We start from the raw sequence: 26527 nt of genomic DNA, 5'->3' as shown, positions 1-26527 counted from the left end.
TATGTCTGGTTTCAATTCATCAAGCACAGTGTTATTGTACAACTTGTTTGCATCTGTAGTTAATGTTAATGCCGGAGCCCTCTGTGAAATGTATAGATTTGTCAGTTCAGTTTTATCCCACTCACATATGTACATATAAATACATGTCACCTGATGACAGATTGAAATTAAAGATTTCCAAACATATTTTACAAAGAACAAAAAGAAAAAGAAAACATAAAAAAGATGAAACTAACTGTCAGAAGAACATTATCAACATTGCAAATATTAACTTGACCTAACAACTGAGGCATATAATTGTTAATAACCTCATCTTTCATTTTTAAATTTTGTATGCCATATTTTGTTAAGATTAATCTCTGAATTGAACAGCTTGTAGTAACTTATTCATACATATGTATATATGTGTAGGAGTATATGTACTTTTGTGTATGTATATATGTGTGTGTGTGTATACATATATATGTATATACATATATATATATATATATATATATATATATATATATATATATATATATATAGCTTGATAGAGAGACAGAGACAGATAGAGAGGGATGGTCAGATGGACAGGCAGATATGTGTGTGTGTCTGTGAAGCTGGCAAGTCACTGTATCACTTTATTTTCTAAATGGATGTGACTTCTGAGACTACAATCATTTAAATTGATTACTTTTACTCCCCGTTACTTGAAGTTTCTTCCTAGAGAGGCAATCATGAAAAAGATCTCATTCGTCCAAAACATATCCAGAGTTATCACTATGTCTCGCAAATGCCTCTTTATTTCAATTAATCAGGACTCTTGTGCATCAACTCATTTTAACAATTTCCTGTTTGTTTTTTTAATTGTCAGTCTTGCCTTTGTTTGGCTTTCTTAAGCATTGTTCAACAATATTTACCTCTTTCTTAATATTATTACCACCATCTCAGTTAATTAGTTACTGTACTTGCTACATTATCACTTAATTCAGTACATGTGATTTTTTTTTTTTTCCTAAGCTGTCAGCCTTGCCATTTTGGTGGGTTTCCTTAATCATTCTTCAAACGTATTTATCTCACGTTAATATCAGTATATTCCCAATTAATTAAAGTTATTGTATTTGTTACATTATCACTTGATTAAAATTCACACACACACACACACATATATAAACATGCCAATGTACATTTATATACGAACACACACTCCTGCATACATATATGTGTGCATGCATGCATGTATATATACCTGTTTGGGTGTGGGTTGTGTTATAAATGATAAGAGCATTGAGATTCTGTTTTAGAAATACCATTTTATGCGTTTCTGATTCAATGTTTGGACATATACATATGCAAAAGTAGGGCTCTTTAAGAGACTAAATCAAATATAGTTTTGAAAACAGAGACAAAAATGATCAAGTTAAATAGTTCAGAGAATCCATACTGCTCTAATTATAACTTATATGATTTATATTTATGTAATATATTATGATATTTAACGACCATTTTGTTGCTGGGAGGTTTTTTTTTTGTCTTCCAAGTATCGACTCTGCTATCATAGGGAATTGCAAAATCTATGATCATACAATGTTTGTTTATTTTTCCCTCTATAATCATGTCTGGTCTTCTTGTCTCAACAGTGTTACAGGGGTTACAGAGTATCTGAATGAATTATTGTGTCATCATCATAATGGGGGTGGATGGGAGAGCACATCGATGAATACAATGAAGTGAGATAAGAGTTTGTGAGTTCCGTACATTGTATTAGAATCTTAGAATTAGTTTCCCTGGGGAGACCAAGTTTAGCTGTGTTAGATGAGTAGCCAAGCACAACTCCCACTGCCTCCTCCTTTTCCTCTCTCCCTATTCCTCCAGCACAACCTCCTCTTCCACCCTTCCTCTTCTTCTTCCACCTCCACTCTTTCTCCTCCCCCCTCCAATTTCCCTCCTCTTCCACCTTCACCCTCTTCCTCCTCTCTTCACCTTTTGCTCCTCTAGTTCCCCTCCTCTATTCCTCCTCTTCTCCACTATTCACCCTCTTCCACCTCTGCCTCCTCTCTTCTTTTCTGTCTCCCCTCTTCCACCTCCTCTGCTCCATTCTTCCTCTTCTGCTCCACTCTTCCTCTTTCACCTCCACTCTTCTTCCTCCTCTTCCCCCTCTCTCCCCCTTCTGCTCCTCTACTCCCCCTCCTCTATTCCCCCTTCTGCTCCACTATTCTCCCTCTTCCTCCTCTGCTCCACTTTTCCCCCAGCTGTCTCATCTCTTCCTCCTCCTCCACCGCCTCCACTCTTCCTCCTCCTCCTTATTCTTGCTGTTGCTGCAGATGCTTATCAATTCTGGACCAGCCCTGATCACACAGACTTATGAACAAAAGCATTTTAGACATGGTCTTCACATATTTCTTCAGTCATTCTGTGCATAAGACTACATTATCTAGTGTGTTCCTCTCTTAAGATATTATTTTGAGGAAGATATAGCTGCTATTTCTACACCAGACCAAGTAACTACATTAAGGGTCCCTCATTGACTCAATGGTATTTTTGAAACAGTATTTCAAGTGGTTAGAGAATTGAATTCTTATACAATAAGAGACATAAAATAAAAACAACTAGTCAATATGGGGTATATTTACTGTGCCTGACATATTTGTTACAGAATACTTTGGTTGAGAAGTGATGGATTGGACAATTTGGAAGAATTAAAAGAATTCCACTTAACAAGAATCTCAGAACTATTTAGATGCAATTTATCAGAGTTAAGGACTTACAAACTATGCATTGTAAAACTATGCATTTCCTGTTTTCTTAGTTATGCATAATTGCCTTGATCTCTACTTCACAGAATATTGGTCTCTGTTTAAATGTTATTCATAGCAAACCTGAATCATATTGACGTGAATAATAAACTTATTTGAACAAAAGCTTCATGTGGTAATTCAAAATCCACCAGAGAAATACTGCCCTCCTGATAGCATGAATTGAGAGAAACTGAGTGGCCGATGACAGAACCCCCTGATTGGCACCCATGCCGGTGACACAAAATGCACCATTCTAGCGTGGTTGATGCCAGTGCTGCCTGACTGGTCCCGTGCCAGTGGCATGTAAAAAGCGCCACTCGAGCATGATCATTGCCAGTACCACCTGACTGGCTCCCAAGTTGGTGGCATGTAAAAAGTACCATTCAAGCATGGTTGTTGCCAGTACCACCTGGGTGGCACGTAAAAATCACCCACTACACTCTCGGAATGGTTGGCATTAGGAAGGGCATCCAGCTGTAGAAATTTTGCTAGATCAGATTGGAACCTGGTGCAGCCTTTTGGCTCACCAGCCCTCAATCAAACCATCCAACCCATGCCAGCATGGAAAGCAGATGGTAAACGACGACAATGATGATGATGAGTTATTATTTTTAGCAAGTCAAACAACCATGTAAGAGGCTGTCTTTTATTGGTTTAAAGTAAATATGGTTGTTGATATTGCCTAGCTCCAGATCACTCCTGATTAAACAGAACAATGACGAAAGGCACTCCAGGCATGATTGACCCTTCTGTCATTGAACTACTTCTGAACTGCATTTATCCAATTCAACCATTTTGGATAAATGCAGTAGAATGAGATTTAAAGGAGATTTGGCTAGTATATCTAGTAGGTTGTGTGAGCATGTAAAAGCTTTCTTATTGAAAACCAAAGCCAGCTGACATACATTTGAGAAAATAGTCTTTGGTGGGACAAACAATGCTTTTCTCGCCCACAATGTCTATTTTACTCTCTTGCACTTTCTGTTTCATTCCTTCACAGAATTAATTATGTGAAAGGGAGAGTAAGAGGTAGTCTGAGGTATGAATTATTGGGTTGTCAGATAAATGTTTGTTTATTTGTTTGTTTCTGTTTGGCATTCCATCATCATGTGTCTGAAAATAAGGTAAAATTTATTCAGATTTCAAAAACAATAAACAAATGTTATAGAGGAAGATTAGATCTACAAAACAAAACCATAATTTTTTTTTAAAATTTTAATTCAAATAACATTGAAAAGATTAAAATAAATGGAAAAAAAATATCATATCTATCTGACAAACCAATACTTAGTGATGTGATCTTTGAACGAGTAAGTGGCACTGTTTCAGTTGCATATATTGATATACTTATATTGTCTCAATTATAATAAGGACTATTTGGGAAAATGTATATTGTAGTCTTCCTTTAGAATTGCTAATATATTGATTGCATTTGTCTTATCAGTGTTGAAACCACACAAATGGTTATTCTTTCTATCCTAAATTTCCATTTTTATTTCAAGAAAAAGTCACTGAATGCCATATAGAGAAGTTTCGAGCTTTCTTGAATGTCAACTGTGAAATGGCTGTAATTCTTGCAAATGTCATGGCATTTGGTTTCTTTTCTATCATCATATCCGTTGTTCTTATAATTATAAGACAAAGGTAAGTCATTTTTGCATTGATAAATCACTACCTATCTATAACTTCTACATCTGTATTTATAAATTTTATGTCTGTATGCACAAATAATGTCTGTGTGTATAAATTGTGTGTATGAAAGTTCAGATGTTTAATGGAATTATCTTGAAGAGTGATAATTACTGCTAATTAATTAATTGCACCTGTGTAACTTTCCATCAAATAAATTCCTCTTGATTGACTGATTGGGAAACAAATAATCACTTTTTTTTTTTCAGTTTCTTTTTTGTTGTTTTTGTTTTTCTTTCATGTTATATTACAAACTTTTATGGGATATTCTACTTAGAACTATTATAAAACAATACTGTTTATTGAGATTTGATAAGTAAGAGTAATCAATTGTCCTTTTACTACTCAGAACAGTAATAGGATTGTTCAGGTATGTGACTGTTAGGAAAGAAGAAAGGTTTGGAGGCTGCAAGCAGAAACTGTAGGGAAGCTTAAGCCTTAGAGAATCAAATAGATAATGAGGAAACTCTAAATGAAAGATCTGTTTATGGTGTAAGGTTTTAGTTGTTTTTCACAAATTGGAAATAAGATTTTAACCAAATTTTCCAGAGCTGACAATTTATAACTGTTTTGATTTTATTTGTTTTGTTTTTTATTGCCTGAATATTTATTTATTACATTAATACATTAGTCAATATCATTTTCTGAAAAAAAATCAATAGAAATGTGTATTGTCTCTAGTACTTATTAATAAAAATAAAATTGCTTAGACATGTTATGTGCTTGAATAATGAGAACTGAATGAATAACTGTGATGTGCCTGTATTGTAAGAGGAACAAACACAAAGCCAAGCAAAATTGGAAATTGTTAGAGCTGATCTAAAAGAATTGGTTTAATAACAGAAATGATGTGATAAAAGAAGGCAGAAAAAAAAATGTTCAGTTTGTATTTGTAAAGAAATAAATAAGAGTAAGCTAATAATAGCATCAATAGAAGGGGTGTTTTGATGTTGATGTTATCAATGGTAGTTTTGTTCTCAGGAGAGATGTAAATGGTGACTGAAATCACAAAAATCTGTATTACTTCACAGATTTCAAGAAACAAATTTACACAAGAAATAAACTTTCGTTTATCTTAACATTTAATTGAAATTCTCGTGTTAGTTTTAATTCATTAAATTGATAAAGAAACCTAATACTATGTAAGAGGTTTTTTTTTTTTTCTAAATTTTTTTTTTTCTTATTTTCTTTTTCCCAGGTATTGCAGACGTAACAGAGGTTCGAACCAGAAAATGGAAGAACTCGGGTTATTATCTACTCGATTCTCCCGGTGCCTATCTCTTGATGGCTGGGAATTACCTCGAGATAATGTGGTATTAAACAGAAAACTAGGCGCAGGAGCATTTGGTACTGTGTTTGGAGGAGAGGCTTTCCTTGACGATCAAGGTTGGCAACCTGTGGCGGTAAAAACACTAAAAGTCGGATCAACCATTGAACAAAAAGTAAGTCACAACTTAACCCATTACCTCCCATAATTCTATTAACTGGAAATTTTTTTTATAAAAAATCATTTTTTATGATTTCTAGCATAAAACAGCCTTAGAAACACGCTGGAATGATCGAAATAACATTTCAAAATAACGTTTTAAATAGAAATAAGCGAGATATTGGGTGAAAAATTAGCAAACCTCATTTGAATATCAGAGAAATATACTTAGTAGATATAGCAAAAAGGGTTAGATATGTGTAAATATTAACAGATAATTACGAAATTTGTAATTTTTAAGTGATCTCATATGAGATCACTGGTAGGTAATGGGTTAATGCAGAAATAGTTTATCACATATCATACATCTATTATGGTCTACTTTCTTGAAATAAGTTTGTCTTTGATTGAGGGTGTCTACACATAAGCACCTCATTTACAGAGTCGTTAATTCATAGCTTTTTTAATGATTACAGAATTATTTTTAATAACATTCTGGAAGTTCTTGCCTACAGATGTGTGAATCTGGTGGGAGATATTCGTGGTTGTATGTGAATGACACAAAAATTTATGACTGTAAACAAGATCACATTATTCTCCAAATAGGAGCCTATCATTGATACGGATAAAGAGAAGATTTATAGGGTGCAGATTCCAGGGTATTCACTTAATTCATGTCCTGATAGTACTATCTGCAAAATCTTCCTGTACAGAGATTTAGTTTTTAGGGGCTTTTCTTGGTTAGAAACTTCTTATACCAAGTATAAACTTTAACTTTGCTAATAACATGAGCAATATCTTAGCTTTCTTCAAATTCTACTGACATTGATTTTTTTTTGTTCAGTGAAATAAATACCAGTTGAACACTGAGATCGATGTAACTGACTTACTCACTTCCCTCAAAATTGCTAGACTTGTTCCAAAATCTTAAATCAGTAATTGTAGTTAATCAATTGAGAAAATTTACTCAAGATAGTAAAGGAAATGTCTACTTAGAAACATCTCTCTTGAAAGTAACAGAACAAATATTCAAGGCATTCCATTTGACTGAGGACTGGCAAACCAGATGGCTACACCAGGCTCCAATCTGATCTGGCAGAGTTTCTACAGCTGGATGTCCTTCCCAACGCCAACCACTCTGAGAGTGTAGTGGGTGCTTTTAAGTGTCACCGGCAAGAGGGCCAGCCAGGCGGTACTGGCAACGGCCATGTTCAAACTGTGCCAGATCAGATTGGAGCCTGGTGCAACCTTCTGGCTTGTCAGTTCTCAGTCAACTCATGCCACCATGGAAAGCAGACATTAAACAACAATGGTGATGATGATGAATGAGCTTTTCTCAGTTTATGCTGACCAAAATCTATTCACAAGGCTTTAGCTGACCCCAGGCTGTAGTAGAAGACATTTACCCAAGGTGCCTCACAGTGGTACTGAACCAAGAACTATGTGATTGGGCAGTGAACTTTTTACCACACAACTGTGCTTGATCCTATGAATATTTATATATATATATATATATATATATATATATATATATATATATATATATATATATATATATATATATACATACATACATATACACACAATATATCTATATAGTAGTTAAACATTATATTTATGTGTTTTATATATATACATATTTATATAATATTGGTGGAAGATGCAGAATCAGTAGAACATCTAACAAAAATATCTTGTGTTATTTGGTTATATCTCTTTATGTTCTGGCTATGTCCCTTTACGTCAAGGGCAACTTTACTTTTCTTCCTTCCGAGGTTGATTTATTAAGTACCAAACAAAGTAATGGATTTGATAGAATCAACTAAAATCCCTTAAAGGTAGTGCTTCAGAACAGTCACAGCTCAATGACTGAAACCAGTAAAAAGAAGAAAGAAGTTCTGGAGAGAGCAGCTTACAGTCAGTATGTTTTGAAAAGGATTCTTTTTATCTTTCTTGAATATATATGTATATATATGTCATCATCATCATGATGTATGCGTACGTATGTATGTATGACTTTCCAACTTCATGCAATGGCGCCTACTTAAAAGACATCCGTACTTAACAATTTATCGATATTCCCTTTTTATGTTTCTCTTATATAAAGGAATTGTTATTACATTTTTATCTACAACAACAAAGGAAACTGCTTATTGAATTTGAATATCATAAGTATAGAAGTCTAAGGTTTGCTGTCAAAAGATTCATTTCAATGCATACACATAAAATATTGTTCTACTCCATGACTTTTGTGCAAGGTATCAATCATGGGCACAAGCATGATGATGTGGTTAAGAATTTTGCTTAACAGTTACATGGTTTTATGTTCAATCCCACTACTTGGTATCTTGAGAAAGTGCTTCCTACTGTTAACTCAGACTGGACTGAGGATTTAAATTGAAACTAAGAAGACAGAAACTGTTAGCCTATTAGATGAAGGAGGGTCATTGTGAAAGAGGGTCATTGACCTAATCCATCTCCCTGTGAAACACCACCACAGAGCCCTTGTATGCCTTTGGTGAAACCCTTCATATTGCAAAGCCACCTGTTTCTTCATCCCTTTCTCAGAGTTCTGCTAAAAGTAATGGTTTAATCATCATCAGTTAACATCCATTCTCCATGCTGACATGGGTTGGATGGTCCAGCAGGAGCTGGCAAATCAGAGGCCTACTCCAAACACCAGTCATCTGTTTCAGCATGGTTTCTTTTGGCTGGGTGCCCTTTCTAACACCAACCACTTTACAGAGTGCACTGAAGTCTTTTACATAGTGCCGGCACTGGTTCCTTTGTACTAGGCACTGGCTCCTTTGTACTAGGCACTGGCATGGGTGCTCTTATGTGGTGCCTGCACTGGTTCTGGCATGGATGCTTTTTACACGATGTCAAATGGTTGTGAGGAAGCATATGGCCTAGTAGTTAAACAACTGGGCTCTCAACCAGAAGGTTGTAAGTTCAATTCCTGCTGGAGGAGGCATGTTGTGTCCTTAAGTAAAGCACCTAACTGCCTCCAGTTCACTCAGCAGGTAGATATGAGCATTAAGATTGACAGAATGCTCTGAACTAGTTGCTGCTTGAGTCAAAATTCTTCAAGCTGGGAAACGGATTTATCCAACAGTAAACAGCTATACTCCTTTACACTCTGACTAAAAACCATTAAGAAAAACAGAGGACAAGAGACAAAACTTTAACATATTAAATACTGCCGTTTAAAAACTTTTTATCAACAGCACAATGCAGAGAGTAAATATTTTTTTTGTTTTGTTTTTTTTGTGTTTTTTTTTTGTTTTTTGGGGGGTTTTTTTAAGGTTTTTCCCTACAAAAATCATACAATATTTTTCCTTCTGAATTGTAAATATTATATCAAGTATTCCTTGCATTAAAATTGAACAAAGTATTTCTTTCATGGAAATACAATTGTTTTGAAATTTATCACGACTAATGTTTATTTTAAATTAAAGGCTTCAACTTTAATTGAGTTATTTTTAAAAAAAAAAAGCCTTATTCTTTATTCTGTGTTCTTATTTTCAGTTTTAGATGGCATCTGACATTAGCATTTCACCTGTAACTTGGCTGTCTGTTGTCTTAATTTTTCAACATTTGTTTTTCTCCTATATTCAATAAATGTTAGAGATCAAACAAGTGTGTGTATGTTTGTGTTTGTGTGTGTGTGTGTGTGTGTGTGTGTTTGTGTGTGTGAAAGAAAGGGCAAGAGGTGAGGAAAGGGCAAAACAAGAACTATAGCATTCAGTAAGTGACTGTTTGTTTTAATTGCAAATCAGATTTCCTAAGCTAAAACCACTCTGTACTTTTAAACAATGAATCATTTTGGAATTGGAGAAGTAATAGAAAAAGAAAAACAAACAAAAAAAAAACATTTGTGCTTCAACCAGTACAAATAAAATCATAACTTTGTCCATTACATTTATTAAAATTCCTTTGTGTTGTCAAAAGTAATTACCCTGATAGCCAAAAAACAACACATAATTACATAAAAAGTTCAATGACTTTTTTTTTTTTCAATTTATTTTATTGACGACATTTTACCAAATAGATCTAGTTATGTTCTTCCATGCATATGACTGATGCATTATTATGATAATTCTAATGACTGCAGCCACTGTGGCGACAGTATGTGCTAATTTATTAGCTTTTATTTTTGTCCGTTGCAACAGTAAACAAGTTTGAGATTTCAAAGAGAAAGTATCTAGAATAAAACTCAGATTATCGATACTTAAATTAAATGGTTGTAAGTCGTTAGTTTCATGATATATGGGAATAAATATATATAGCAAAGTTAGAAAACAAACTAGTCCCCTAAGTATTAACAACATTGTAAAGAATATATTCTATGTACAAGTGTGTTTTTCTCTGAGAAACAAAAGAAGATTAGGAAATGGAAAATTCCTTTTAGTTATTGACTTTCATGAAAGCAAGAGAACATTTATGTAGAGAAATCCTTCAGCAATGTATAATAATGCTGCAATATAAGTTCACAAACGATCATTGTTACTTGTGTTAGTCTGAGAAAGAGAGCAAAGCCTACAATCTATGTATTTCTTTCTCAAATGGAGGGATTAAGTTAAACAGATGATGTCTGTGCAATCAATATTGGGAAGAAATTGTTCCTGGTTTACAGATGAAGGGTAATTATGGGTATTAAGGGACAGTGAAAGGTTGTAGTTTTAATGAGAAAGAATTAGCCAAAGTATTTAGGGATGACTCTGTAAGATGAGAATGTGGAAGTAATGAGAGGAATAGAAGAGAACACATCAAATTGGTTTAGGTGACATGACATAGATTTAGCTATAAAGCTTAGATAATTACAGACCATTGTAGTAGTGAATGATTTCAAGAAATGTAACAGCTTCAAAGTGAGTAAGGTTTTGCAGTGGTTTAATGATTGTGAGTTGGACTATCAGATGAGAGACTACCTTTTAGATGCCTTTTAGACTACCTTTATTAGGTAATAGACACTGTGTGAGCAATATTCAAGTGTAGATTGTAACTGTGCATTTAAATGCTTACCAGATATAGAGACTCTGATACTGAGAGGAAATTTATATGGAGAATGCCAGAGCAGCTGTCTGGCTCCTGTGCCAGTGGCACGTAAATAGCACCATTTGAGCATGAATGTTACCAGCATCGCCTTATTGGTACTTGTGCCAGCGGCACGTGAAAAAACGTTCGGGCGAGATCATTGCCAGTGCCGCTGGACTGGCTCCTGTGCAGGTGGCACGTAAAATACACCATTTGAGGGTGGCCGTTGCCAGTACCGCCTGACTGGCTTTCATGCCGGTGGCACGTAAAAGCACCCACTACACTCTCAGAGTGGTTGGTGTTAGGAAGGGCATCCAGCTGTAGAAACTCTGCCAAGTCAGATTGGAGCCTGGTGCAGCCATCTGGTTCACCAGTCCTCAGTCAAATCGTCCAACCCATGCTAGCATGGAAAGCGGACGTTAAACGATGATGATGATGGTGATGAATACTATGTTTGCACATATAAAATACCAGAAACTACTGGGTTACACTTTCCAGTAGACTACAATATTTAAAAAGGGGCAGTATGATGGTTTTGTTTCTTTAGACATGAAGTAATAGTATTTCACTGTTGAATTGTTAAGGGTTTCAAGGCTGTTAATGAATCTACGGAACTATTATTATACATGTCTTTACAGTGCTTTTCAAATTGTAAATATTTTCATAATTTTATGTAAAAATTATCTGTCCTTTATTCAAAAGACCAGTGCACAATGTTGTTATTATACCACAATGATGAGCATCATCAATGTTTTCATGTTCATTTATCCAAGCTGACATGAATTAGACAGATCTGCTATCAGTATAATTCCACTCAGTATATCTTTTCATCTATAAAGCCCAACATTCTGCAAGTTAACCTTACCCCCTCTTTCCAAATCTTTTGTAGTCCTCATCTGCCACAGATGTTCTCTGATAACTCTCATCTCTTTTTTCACTTAACACTCATCTTCCTAAATTTTCTTCACCAGTGCAGTTCTCTCTTTGTCATACATTAACCAATGCCATTAATGTTGATCTTAATTTTGCTACACCTTTCATACAAGTTAGCATTATGCTTCCATCTTCAGCTCCTTTAGATCTACTTTCACTATTGCTAATATAAGCATCATCTAGTCTCAGTTTTGTTAAAAGTTCTTATTTTTACTCTTTGTTGCCAACTGAAGCAACTGTCTGCTGAATTTCTTCAATTCTTTGCTCTAACAACTGATTTTTTCAGTAACTACATACAGTACCTAAATAGCAAGCACTCTTAACGAAATTTAGAGAGTTGTTTAATTAATTTAAGTACTGTGTTTTAATGGAGCTTCTAATGCTAACTCTTCTATACATGTCATTTTTGCCAGCCTTCTTTTCTGTGAATCTACAAGAGGTTGTATCTACTCCTTATTCTAGATACTGCTGTGCTATTTATTGCAAGTGGCAACATTTTGCTCTCCTATTTAAGCAGTACTAACACAGAACCTTCTAAATTATCAATCAACCTGCTGGAAATAGCAGCCAAATTTCCTCTAACTTGCCTACTAATATCTAAAAAAAATGACAAATTGTGCAACAAAGAAAGGATGGTCATTAGGCAAGCTGTATCAGGGCTTGCCTGCGACTAACTGAAAATGGCATGATTAAACTCAAATAATAATTAGCATAGCACCTACATAGTTTGAGGTTTTCAACACCACAAATATTCCTATTATACTTGTTCATTATCTTTATTTCATTATTACCTTTACTACACAGTAGTTAACCATGCCAACTAAGATTTCTGTTAATTTCAGATGAGATATTTCCTTTACCACTCTATTAATATTCATTATTCAATAACCTCTAACTGTAATAACGTAACACTTCCTGCTTTTTTATTTCTTTTTTTTTTTTGGCTCTCACAGGTTAAATATCCAATGTCATTTTGAACTTATTTCCCTCAATATATCAACTAGTCAATACAAATACATTGTATTTCATTTCACAATAATTTATTCATCTTGTCTTCATGGCAAGCAATATATCTTTGTCAATTTTCACAGTAATTAAACTTCTTCTACTTAAAATGAACCATACTCGGCTGAAGTTATGGGTGTGTATTCAAACCATTGTAAATGTGGGGTTAATATTTAAGCAGTCATAGATAACTAGTATTAAATTGGTCATGTAACAATTGATGCATTTCAAAATCCGACAATAACTAATATAATTTTTTTTTCGCTTGTTAGCATTCAGGGTGTGTGGCTTAATGGTCAGGGTATTTGGCTCATGATTGAAAGATCATGAGTTCGATTCCTGGTGGCACATTGCATCCTTGAGCAAGATACTTTATTCCACATTACTGACACTCAGCTGACAAAAGTGAGTAGTACCTGTATTTCAAAGGGCCAGCCTTGTCACATTCTTTGTCATGCTGAATCTCCCTATGAACTATGTTATGGGTATGTGTGTCTGTGGAGTGCTCAGCCAGTTGCACATTAATTTCACAAGCAAGCTGATCTGTTGATTGGATCAGCTGGAACTCTTGTCATCATAACTGATGGAGTACCAGGTTTTATTTATTTATTTTTTGACATTCAATTGAAACTGTCATTACTCATTTCAACAGCAAGATATACAACTCTTAAGTTAAGTAGATACCAGAGTACACATAGGAGTAATTCGGTGTCAATTTTGGAGAATTCTTCTTTCTTGAGATTGTCTCCCTTTCTCATATGGAATTGGTCTCAGTTGTTATTTGGTAATTGTGACACATCTTCTAACAGGTAGAGATAATTTCAATAACTCAATAATTTATGTTGTATGGTATTTGATATCATGTGATCACATGATCAACCAGACTATTGGATGCTGTTATACAACACTGGTCACAATGTGCTTTGCATTGTTTTAGCTTTTGAATGATTGCTTAGCAATCTCCGCTGATCCAAAGGTTATTCCATCACAGAGTTACCTATTTACATCTGATTAGACTGATGCAGCATGAAATGTAGTGTTTTGCTCAAGAGCACAACATGCCACTCAGTCCAGGAATTGAACTTATGATCGTTAGATCTTGAGAGCAACACTCTAACCACTGCACCACGTTCCTCCACATGGTATTTGATATACATGTATTTATTGTTGCTGTTGTCCATATACATGCAATTGGCCAGTCTGAGTTATTTCTTTTAGCTCATGTTTGTTTAATTTATTCAAATCACCTCAACCACAAATGTGCTCATCTCTTTTTGTGTCTATCTATATCCCTTATCTGCTGGAAATAACTTAGGGCAATTGTTTTGTGGATGATGCTTATTGAGGCAGAAACACTTGTCTATACTGTCCTCTAATATCCAAGCAATAGTCCTGTCTTTTCTTTAACGGCATATCAATTTTAGAGGATTGTTGATTTTTTTAGTTAGTTTCCTCTTTTTGTATGGAGTTGGTCCCAGTTTCCATTTGGTAAGTGTGACACATCCTCTTGAGGCAGAGATAATTTTAATAAATCTTTTTATATTGTATAGTATTTGATATACCTGTATTTCTCTACATTATACTTCAAAGCCCAGGTATGGAAAATGTGGAGACTATAGTTTATACATCCATCACCTTAAACCTAATTTGCTTTAAACATGTTGATTAGTTGTTATTTCAATGATATATGAAAAAATGTTTTGAACCATTTAACCTCTGGTCCTAAACTAAATCCATATATCAATTATAGATTACTATGCTGAATATATTTTTTACTAAATAATAGATATATTCTGCATTTGCTATCATTCAAATGCATATACAAATTGCACTAAACCTACAAAAGGAGGCTTTAAAAAGGACGTATGAGGGATTATAATAATTTGCATGCCCTGTTTCAATTCTCATATTGAAACATGCACTCTCAGTGGCATGGGTGTGTGTGTGTGTGTGTTATCCCCTTTATTTTCCTATTATAAAAACTTATCTCATGGTGGCATATAATTTCCGTTTCCCTATCATAAATGTTTTACATTTCTGACTTCATTGTTCTCCTCTGATTACAGCTTTCTAATATCCATTTATAATGTTTAGATGTCATCTTGTTTCTCTTTTATACATTCTGAGGTTCTTCCAATAATGGATGGAATATTTTATAAATGATTTCATTTTTTTTTTTTTTCCTATTTGTGGATTAAGCTGGGGAAGTTTCTGTCAAAGGCATCATCACTATCATCACCATTATAATTATCATTTTCATCAACACTACCATCATCATCATCATCATCATTATATAGGCTGTAAAAATTCTGTAGCTCCATGTTTTGGAAATCATCATTCTCAAGTTTGTGTGTGAGTGAATAAAACCTCTATGAAAAGAATGAGAGAGAAGTAATGGTGTAATATCATTCATGTTGTAATGTTTATGCCTTTTGGCTACAAGGTGCATTCAAAAAGTATCCAAATTATTTTTTCCTGCCAAAACTAATGCTACATGCACAAAATTCTTTCGATGGGCGGTAACACCATCTTTCCTGTGCATGAGTGGAAATTTTCATACTGGTCGGCCATGTCAGTTCTCAGCTGTTATGGTTTAAGTATGGTTGTGTAATGCATGCTTGTCAAATTTTCGTTTTCATGCAAGATGCCTGGACGCATTAAGAAGAGATCATAAACCCATGTCTAATCCCCAGTGATGATGGTCTTCATAAAGTCTGGGTCATGGTTTTCACAGTCTAGCATGTCACAGTGATTTCCATGTGGAATTGCTCTGCCAGCAATGTGGGGATGAATTTCGCCAATGCTCTCCACGTGTACAAATCCTTCAATGGAATGCACTGATCCTGTGCCTGTTCCCGTTTCATGAGTAATTTTCTGGAGAGTTACATGACAGTCTGCTATGACTATGTGCCAAACCTCCTCAATCGGTTCCTCATTTTGGCTTGTGGATGGCCTGCCTGAGTGTGCCTTGCTCTTCACCGAGGTGTGGTCATGTTTGAAGCAGTTGTACCACTCCTTGATCTGAGTTTTGCCCATGGCTCAATCACCAAAGGCCTGCTGAATCTTCTGGATGGTTTAAGCTTGAGTATCACCAAGCTTTTAGCAAAACTTGATGCAATATCTTTGATGCGTTTGGTGAAAATGAAAATCCAACAAGCACACACTACACATCTGCACTCTGGGCATAACAGCTGGGAACTGACACAACCTACCAATGTGAAAATCTTAGTGCATGCACAGGAAGGGTAGTGTTACTTCCCACCCAAAAGACTAAGCCCACATGGCATTAGTTTTGGTGAGAAGAAATAAAGAAGGTACTTTTTGAATGCACTTCATATGTCTTAGTGATTAATGTAAAAGAAGAGCTGATAGTGTGCTCATTTACAAGAAAATCCATAAATATATAGTATGATGTAGTTTATATTAGAATGCTTATTAGTTCAATTGTTTAGACTTTTACTGAATGTCATAGTATATTTCTCAGAAGTTTATTAATAACAAACATGTTAGATACCAAGATATTCATATGAATTAATAGGAAAGTTTTCCTCTTGTAAAAGATCTTTAGTAACAACAGCTAATTGATAAACTGATAGTTTTTTTTTGGGGGGGGGGTCACCTTTTTTCTTTTGCAGGAATGTTCAAATTATGTGCTTTACCTTTCTTCAAGTCTCATTGCAAGATGTGAAATCATAAATTTTTCAGTTGTGTAGTGTCTTAATATTCAGCCCACCCCTCAATCACCACACCTCTATACATTGAGAAATCATTGACAAAATATATATCAAAGGAAGTAATTTAATTTTAGATAACAGCCTAGTTACATAATTGCAGTTTCTGTTTTAAAGTATCTCCTAATTGCTTTCCTGTGTAGATAGTTTACCCTAATTTCAATTAATTAAAATTCAAAAAAAAATTATTTTTATTTTATTACTTTTTTTAACTTTTTTTTACTCTATTCTCCTCTCCACCATCTTGATTTTTGTGTTAAGACTTTTCAGTTAGTGTACGTTACTCCTCTTTCATCAGCACACTCACATACACATCCAACCATAATACTACACATTGCTATTAATTCTCTTGGTTTATTTTGATCAATTTTACGATGCCAATCTTCTATTGCAAAAACTGATTTACAAAACATTAAAATAATTATTCAAGTGAATAATAAACTATTACAGATTGAATCTGTGTTATAGCTTGAGATCAGCATTAAGAATCATGTCCATTATTTTCTTTTAAGCTTGTATTAGAAATTTATGATTTCTGTATTACGCAGCTAATACTAGCATGGAAATCTGAATATGAAATTTAAAACCTTTTTGCTTTCTTCTTCCTAGGACATTATTTAAAATGATGTTAAACAGTCACCTACAAATGACTTGGTTGTTGTTGTTGTTCTTCTTCTTATTCTTGTTGATGTTGTCAACCCTTCAATCAAATTTTTATATTTTATTGAATTCCTTACTCATACCATTCTGCGTATAAAGATTGATTTTTAACCTTCTGTACATACATTCCTTCACTATATTGGAAATCATATATTGATTAATCTTGTTTTACAAAATTTATTTTTGCTTCCAAAGCTTGATTTCTTGAGTGAAGCAGAAATGATGAAAAGATTCAACCATCCTAATATTGTCCAGTTACTTGGAGTATGCACCCAAGGGGAGCCTATCTATACAATAATGGAATTTATGTTACATGGTGAGTGATTAGCAACAACTTTCTGTATCACATTTTTACTGACATCATTTATATTTTAAACAGTCACTATTCAGTTCTAATTCTTGAAATTTCTTTTATTCAATGACTATTTGTATTCAAACTAAGCTGATTACTGCAAGAATTTAGCAGACGTTTTTCTGCTGTTCAAGTAAATGTTATACTCTTTAAATATCCACACCATGAATCTCAACTTAAAACACTAGCCATCACGGTGTGTATTTATTAAATCAGTGTGTCAAATATCTAATTATACTTTGTAGCTTTTTATTTCTTCCTCATTTCTCAAATAACATTTTTATCAGTTTATCTCTCTCTCTCTCTCAATATTTCATTCAACAGATTATCTAAGAAGATTATGTTTTATTGTTATTTTATTAGTTTTTAACATTTTAGTAATAATTTTGTAGAGAAAAAAAAATGAAATTATATTTTACTGCATGAAAAAACATCTAGCGAGTAGATTCAATAATATTCAACCATCAAGAAAATGCCAGAAATTAATTGTGTGTATCTCTCAACAAACGTTTTAAAGCAAGAGTCTGGAAAGAACTAGGAATCATTTTAACTACTTTTGCCAATTTTATTATTTTTATTTTTATGAAAATATTCATCAAGTAAAAAAATATATACATTTTTGAAACTAAAAATGTACAAAATTTTTGTTCAGTTTTATGAGATTATAAACTATGAAATATATGCTTCATTTAATGTTTATATTTCATATCTACCCATATGGAAAGTCAAGCAATTTAATTTCAGTTTCTTTGAGTCTATAAGAGGTACCAATATTGATACATATTAAATGGTAAGTTCTTAGTGAGCCAATTCAATGATGGAAGACAAGTTGGAACTAGCTTCTTTTACCTATATTAACTAACAATTTGGTTAAGACTTGAATTTTTTCCTTGGAAAATCAGTTTTAAATTTGGGAAATTATTCTTTTGATAAACTCATTAGACATACAACATAGTTGTCACAATTATACTTTGATTATGTTGCCAATAATAATGGGAAAATATGAACATCACAACACACCCATCTTTTTAAATTTGAAACCTTATACCTAATAATAAATACAATATAGTAATACAACAAAGCATAAACAAACCTAATCGACAAACTCACAGATCATGAAACTGCTCTAAAATCCTATTCACCTATAAGTTGTTTCCTTTCTTTAAATATTCTTCCACTACTACAATGGTCTCTATTCTTTTGATCTTTATAACTCTCTGTCATGTCACCTAAACCAATTTGATGCATTCATTTCTCTTTCATTCTCTCCCTCTACTGTCTCATCTTCCAGTGCCATTGTTAAATACTTTGTTTCATCTCTCTCCTTAAAACAACCTTTCAGAGTCCCGCATTGCCTATAATTTTCCTTCAGCTAAAAACCTACACTAAGTTACACTCTGTATCAATTGTACAAACATCTGTTTATTTAATTCCTCTGTCAGGGAGATAAGTAGGTTATAGGTGTTGCTATCATTCTCAAACTAATTAGGTGGTTGACTTAATCCATTACCCTCTTTAACATTACCATCACCTGACCCTTCGGTGCCTATAGTCATGTTCACTCTATTACAAGCAATCTGACCAGGTTTTAGGACTGGAGATAACTTTACTCCTTACACTCCCAAGTCTCAGAAGACCTTCAATATGGTCACAGGTGTTGCCTATTTTCCTCAGTTTAATCCATAGCAAAAACAAAAATACTTAACAAATAATTAGATAATTAGCAACTGGTGAATAATTGTTATTTATGAATCTTTTTCTTGCTGATGAGAAAGTTCATAACCAAGAGGAATTTTCTCTCTTACAATATTCTTTTGCCTTCAGAGAAAATATACTGATACAATGCGTGTATGTATGTATACAAATCTATAATATTAGGTTGAGGAAAAAGTTTGTGTGCCATGTTAAGCATTATTTTAACACAGCATTATTTTTAAAATAATGCCATGTTAAAATAATGCTTAACACGGCACACAAATATTTCAAAATTCCGGATTTCTTTATTTGGGTAGTACTTTTCCGTAATATACAACCCTAACAGGTTTTTACTTCATATATAGGGGGTTTTAAATTAGCCCCTTTCTATTAATCTATAGAGAGAATGTTACCCGTATTAGTAATATATATATATATCAACATCGAAGCGTTATCCTTTAGTCTTGTTTTAAATAGACATGACTCCAAGATCATTAACATTACAAAAATGAGTAAGAACACTATGCCTATGTAATCCTAAAGTCTTTTTAGCTTTCTTCTTATTTTCAGCTACTGACGAGTACTTTTTGGCAACTCAGATTATTAAAATGAATTTATTGTCTTTCTGTATGAAACAATTATATAGCTACATGAATAAAAAAAAAAAAATCATCATCCATATTAACATCTAATCTCCATTTATGTAAAATATGTTGAACTTTGTTTAATAAGCTAAATTATATACTTAACATATATATATATATATATATATATATATATATATATATATATATATATATATATATATATTATATCCTCATTGTGTATGTTAGTATAAATGTACTATGTGAAATGATTCTGTTATTATCTCAGTTGAAAACAATTTAGTGTGCAGGCAAACATCTCTACTTATTTTCCAACTGCAGCTAGGCATTTCAATACATTGTCAAAATTATCTTCACCGACTCGAAGCAATTTTAATCTCCTTCTCTATAATCCAGACAGTTTTATTATCAAACACTAGCAGCCGTTCACGTTACACACTCAGTATGTCTTTCAACATTAAGTCACATCTTATCTGCTCTTATTCTGCAACTTTAGAATTGGTATTTAGTTATATTGTTATACATTCTAAGTTCAAATCCTACCAATATTGATTTGTTTCTTTCATCCTTCCAGGGTAGATAAAATAAGTACCAGTTAAGTATTGAGTTCTATTTAATTGTCTGTACCCTCCTACACAAGTCTGTGAACTTGAACCAACGTTAGAAATCAATAATTTAATAGCAGATATTTTTATCTTTTAATTACACATTGTACAGCTTTCAAGTGTTTAATGAAAGGCCTTTATTATAGATAAAGTTAAGATTGATTAAATTATAGTGTAATCTTATATTATAATTTAGTTTCCAATGACATTTTGTTCAAGTATTCATGATTATTTAAATTTATGGCAAATATAATATTTTGATCAAATGAGATGACTAACACTTGAAATATTAACACTGATTTCATTCTACAATTGGTGAGAATGAAACACACTCAATCTCTTCTATATTGCTGATATTAAATCTTATTTCATTCTAAGAGAGGCAATTTAGATGTACCAAGTCATATTTGATACCAATGTCAATTCATCTATTCAATTTAATATTGGTGAAAATCAATTTAGTGGTAAATCAGACAACAAAACAATTAATAAACTGTTGTAATGTTTTGTGTACCCAAAACGAAAAACATTTTGTTCAAAACGAGATTGGATGTTACTCTTTGGACGACTTTTGTTTTACTAATCATTGTATCTGTGGAAGAATGTCATGGTTTAGAACAATCAGAAGTAGAACAAAAATCTAAATAAAATTTTGTACATTCAATAAAGAGGTTCAAGAATAGAAAAAATACTATTTATCTTTTACTTGTTTCAGTCACTGGACTGTGGCTGTTCTGGAGCACCACCTTGAAATCTTGAAGAATATAGTCAAACAAATTGACCTCAGTACTTGTATTTCTGTCTGGTACTCATTCTATTGCTGAAGCACTAAGTTCCTGGGACAGAAACCATCACCAGTTGTCAAATGATGGTGGGAGTAACAAACACAGAAACATGCACACACACACACACACACACACACACACACACACACACATTGAAGGTTTCTACAGTTTCCATCTACCAAATTCGTGCATGTGGCATTGGTCAGCCTTAGGCTATAGTAGAAGACACTTGCCCCAAAATGCTGCACAGTGGGACTGAACCTGAAACCATCCAGTTGCAAAGCAAGCTTCTTAATCAAACAACCACGTTTAATAAAAATGAGTTACATGGCTCTAAAGATCCCTAGATCCTTGAAATAAAATAGTACATATGAAGATATAAGATTCAGAAAGCAAAACATAGTGAGAGACGGAAGATAGAAATGTGAGTGTAAGAGGTTGGTTGGAACAAGACTTTCTAAATATTGTGGGCTGATCAAATAAATAACTGAAGATAACATTCTGTTAACGAAAGTGAATAATATACTTGTTACTTAGCCGAGAGTCAGTTTTGATTAATGGTTTCGCTTTTCTCTGTTTACAGTACATCATTTCCTATGTTGATTGGGTTAGGATTTGTAGGACATTTAGCCACTATTTCTAAAAGGGTGAGTGTTCAAATAGAAACCCTGTGTATTGTGGTGTAAGCTTTAGGAGGTTATCTCTGTTCATAAAAATGTTTTCTTTCTCTGGAAATATGAAAACAAATAGCTGTGTGGTAAGTAGATTGCTTACCAACCACATAGTTCCAGGTTCAGTCCCACTGCATGTCACCTTTGGCAAGTGTCTTCTACTATAGCCTCGGGCCAACCAAAGCCTTGTGAGTGGATTTGGTAGACAGAAACTCAAAGAAGCCCGTCGTATATATATATGTGTGTGTGTGTGTGTCCAACATTGCCTGACAATCGATGCTGGTGTGTTTACATCCCCATAACTTAGCGGTTCAGCAAAAGAGCCTGATAGAATAAGTACTGGGCTTACTAAGAAAAAGTCCTAGGGTAAATTTGTTCAACTAAAGGTGGTGCTCTAGCATGGCCACAGTCAAATGACTGAAACAAATACAAGTTAATGTTTAATTGTTATATATATATATATGCAATGGTTAGTATGCTCCACTGGATGTGTAATGTAAGTGTACATGTTTGACAGACAGCCAGTGTTCTGAGAGAGAGGTTAGGCATAAGAGGAATTGGTTGCTGCATGTAAGAGAGAAGATTGCACTGGTTTGGTCATGTGATGCAGAAAGATGCCAACAGTTCCATAAAGAAGTGTTCTGTCTCAAAGTGGATGGAACATGTGGAAGTGAGAGATCCAGGAAGACATGAGATGAAGTACTGAAGAATGACCTCAGGAAGTTGAACTATCCAGGTGAGATGACAAAGGACCAAGATACCTGGTGCCTGGCCATACTCGAGAAGACCCGTACGTCACAGCAGAAGTGTTATGATTGATCCTGCCGGTGGTGTAAAGCACTTGTGGTGGTGTCACGTAAAAACGCCCATGTGGTTCCATGTAAAAATGTTCATGTGGTGTCATGTAAAAGAGCCCATGCGGTGCCATGTAAAAGCACCCCTGCGGTGTCACATAAAAGTGCTTGTGTGGCACCATGTAAAAATATCTGTATGGTGCCATGTATTAGCACCCGTCCAGTACCACATAAAAACATCCAGCACATGCTGTAAAATGGTTGATGTTAGGAAGGGCATCTGGCTGCAAAAACCATGCCAAAACAGACTGGAGTCTGGTGCAGCTCTCTAGATTGCCACCTCTGGTCAAACCATCCAACCCATGCCAGCATGGACAATGGACATTAAATGAAGATGATACATACATACATATATATAGTCCTATTTCAGCAATGAAATGCGCGTAGTCTATGTACTAGCACTGACTTTTATACATTTATACTTTCATACTTTATATTATTGTATTGATTTTTACTGTCCAATTTATAATTTTGATTTAAAAATTTTTTTAAATTAATATTTTTATGATGAATGTTTCTTTATATGATATATTATTTAAATTTAAAATTTTAGATTAAAATCTTAGATAAATATTAATATGGTATATGCCTCACAGCATGGATTTGGACAGGTTCTGAGTTGACTGAGTTGTAGAGTGGTGGTTCGTCTCTAAATTAGTGATATATATATATATATATATATATATATATAATTTTTGTGGTACCAGTGCCAGTAGTGTGAAGAAATCACTTTAGACATTGTAGAGTGGATGATGTTAGGAAGGGCATCCAGTCATTAAAAAAATATGCCAAAGAAGATAGTGGAGCTCAGTGCCACCCTGTGACTTACCAGATATTGTTAAACTATGCAACCAATGCCAGCTTGGAAAATGGAAATTAAATGATGATGATGATATAAAGTGCTTAAATATGTTTGTTCTTGTAACAGGTGACCTAAAAACTTACTTATTGTCTCGCCGGAGTCTTGTTGATCGAGAAACTATTGAGGCTGAAGACGTTGCTCCCTTTAAGCTAACCCAAATGGCTACTGATGTTGCGAATGGACTAAACTACCTCCACAGTCTTAAATATGTACACAGGTATGTACGCAACTTCAATATTTCCCATATGTCAACCCTAGGTTTTGAATTTCCTTTAACATTTTATTCTGCTTCATTTGCAAACAGTACAACTGTTGACAGTAATCTAAAATAAATTCATTCTTGCATTCTCATGGTACTTCTTGAATCTACATTCTTACAACCACAGATGTGGCTGTGTGACTGAGAAACTTCCTTCCCAACCGTGAGATCTCAAGTTCAGGCTCGTTGCACAGTAGCTTGGGCAAGTGTCTTCTACTATATCTCTGGGCCAATCAAAGCCTTATGAGTGGATTTGGTAGACAGGAACTGAAAGAAGCCTTTAGTGTGTGTGTATGTGTTGCTTGTCTTGACATTATATGGTGGTTGTAAAGAGGCATCTTGGTGATACAAGCAATGTTGTTCATTTTCACTCTTTTGTAAAAGACACATCTGCCACACACATTGATCATAGCAGACGACCATGGGCACCAGAATTCCCACATCACGTGATTCTGACCTACTGGACTTCATCAATGGGAAGCACCTGATAATCTGATTGTCTGAGACAGAAATGCTGTGAACACATGTTTTTGTCTCAATAGGCTTCACCACATTTCTGTAGGTGTCTTGATACACACATTTCCAAACAGTGATGCATACTAATTCAAATATGAGGTACTTTTAAACTTTTTCCTCTAGGATATTGCAAATGTTTATCCTGGAAAGCATCACAAATGATATTATGGTGACAAAGTGTTGGTCATGTTCATATTGAAAATGATTCTGGTTATTATGATAATGATGATTTATATTTTAAAATTCCAGAGACTTAGCTTGTCGTAACTGTTTGGTACATTCAAATAAAACAGTGAAAATAGGTGATTTTGGAATGACGCGATCACTATATGAATCAGATTTTTACAAATTCTCTAAAAAAGGTGAGTAATAATTTTTGATGAAAATATTTTTTCTTTTTACTTTAATGCTGAAAAACAATTTTTTTTTTTTTTTGTGGAATCAAAGTAAAAAATAACAAATTTTATTTTTCAAATCAGATGTTATTAAGAATTCAGGTGAAAAAAGAAATACTTTTATCTTAAATGAAACATAACATAAATAGATAGAACATGAAATATTGTGCAAATTCACTTTCTCCCTCCCCTCTCTATGTATTTGTGTTTGTGTGTATATATATATATTTATACACACACACACACATACATCGATATATATATATATATATATATATATATATATATATATACACACACACACATGCCTAAATACTTTTATACATATTTTATATACATGCATACGTAAATGTGCATATATGTATGTATGTATATATATATATATATACACATATATAAATGTATATATGCAAATGTATATACATACATATATAAATGTACCATTTGAGGGCAATCGTTTCCAGCTTTACCTTACTGGCACTTGTGCTGGTGGCATGTGAACAAAACATTGGACTGACTCCTGTGCAAGTGGCACATAAAAAACACCATTAGAGCATGGCCGTTGCCAGTACCGTTGGACTGGCCCTCGTGCCAGTGGCACGTAATAAGCACCCACTACACTCTCGGAGTGGTTGGCATTAGGAAGGGCATCCAGCTGTAGAAACTCTGCCAGATCAGATTGGAGTCTGGTGTAGCCATCTGTTTGCCAGTCCCCAGTCAAACCGATGCTAGCATAGAAACCGGACGTTAAATGATGATGATGATGATATATACATATAAATGTATATATATACGCATACATATATAAATGTATATATACATATATACACACATATAAATATGTATTTATATATATATATAGATAGATGCACATTTATATAAATGTATATATATATATATATATATATATATATATATATATAAATGAATATGTATACATATATATACATACACATATATAAATGAATATGTATACATATATATACATACACATATATAAATACACATATATAAATGTGTATATATACATTTATATGTGTATATATATACATATATATACGCATATATATATATATATATATATATATATATATATATGCGTATATATATATATATATATATATATATGCGTATATATATATATATATATATATATATATATATGCGTATATATATATATATATATATATATATATATATATATATATATATATATATGCGTATATATATATATATATATGCGTATATATATATATATATATATATATGCATATATATATATATATATATGCGTATATATATATATATATATATATATATGCGTATATATATATATATATATATATATATATGCGTATATATATATATATATATATATATATGCGTATATATATATATATATATATATATATGCGTATATATATATATATATATATATATATATATATATATATATATATATATATATATATATATATATATATATATATATATATATATACGCATATATATATATATATATATACGCATATATATATATATATATATACGCATATATATATATATATATATATACGCATATATATATATATACGCATATATATATATATATATACATATATATATACGATATATATATATATATATATATATATATAGCATATATATAT

The 26527-nt window shown here is 33.2% G+C and overlaps 1 protein-coding gene across 5 annotated transcripts in view; it reads left to right on the top strand.

The window, feature by feature from the left end:
• Positions 1-26527, top strand: part of LOC106880693 (uncharacterized) — a 550491-nt gene that overhangs the window by 510044 nt on the left and 13920 nt on the right. For all 5 annotated transcript variants that reach the window (XM_089349496.1, XM_052966175.2, XM_052966174.2 and 2 more), the window contains 5 exons: positions 4280-4421; positions 5665-5908; positions 17454-17574; positions 23754-23904; positions 24712-24824. In XM_089349496.1, coding sequence (XP_089205622.1) covers positions 4280-4421; positions 5665-5908; positions 17454-17574; positions 23754-23904; positions 24712-24824 — 771 coding nt within the window. The remainder of the gene's footprint in view (positions 1-4279; positions 4422-5664; positions 5909-17453; positions 17575-23753; positions 23905-24711; positions 24825-26527) is intronic.

This window comes from Octopus bimaculoides, chromosome 3 (assembly GCF_046866305.1).
Source record: "Octopus bimaculoides isolate indiv1 chromosome 3, ASM4686630v1, whole genome shotgun sequence".
NCBI classification, from domain to species: domain Eukaryota; kingdom Metazoa; phylum Mollusca; class Cephalopoda; order Octopoda; family Octopodidae; genus Octopus; species Octopus bimaculoides.
The sequence above is the reverse complement of the archived record's forward strand: the minus strand, read 5'-3'. Positions and strand labels throughout refer to the sequence as shown.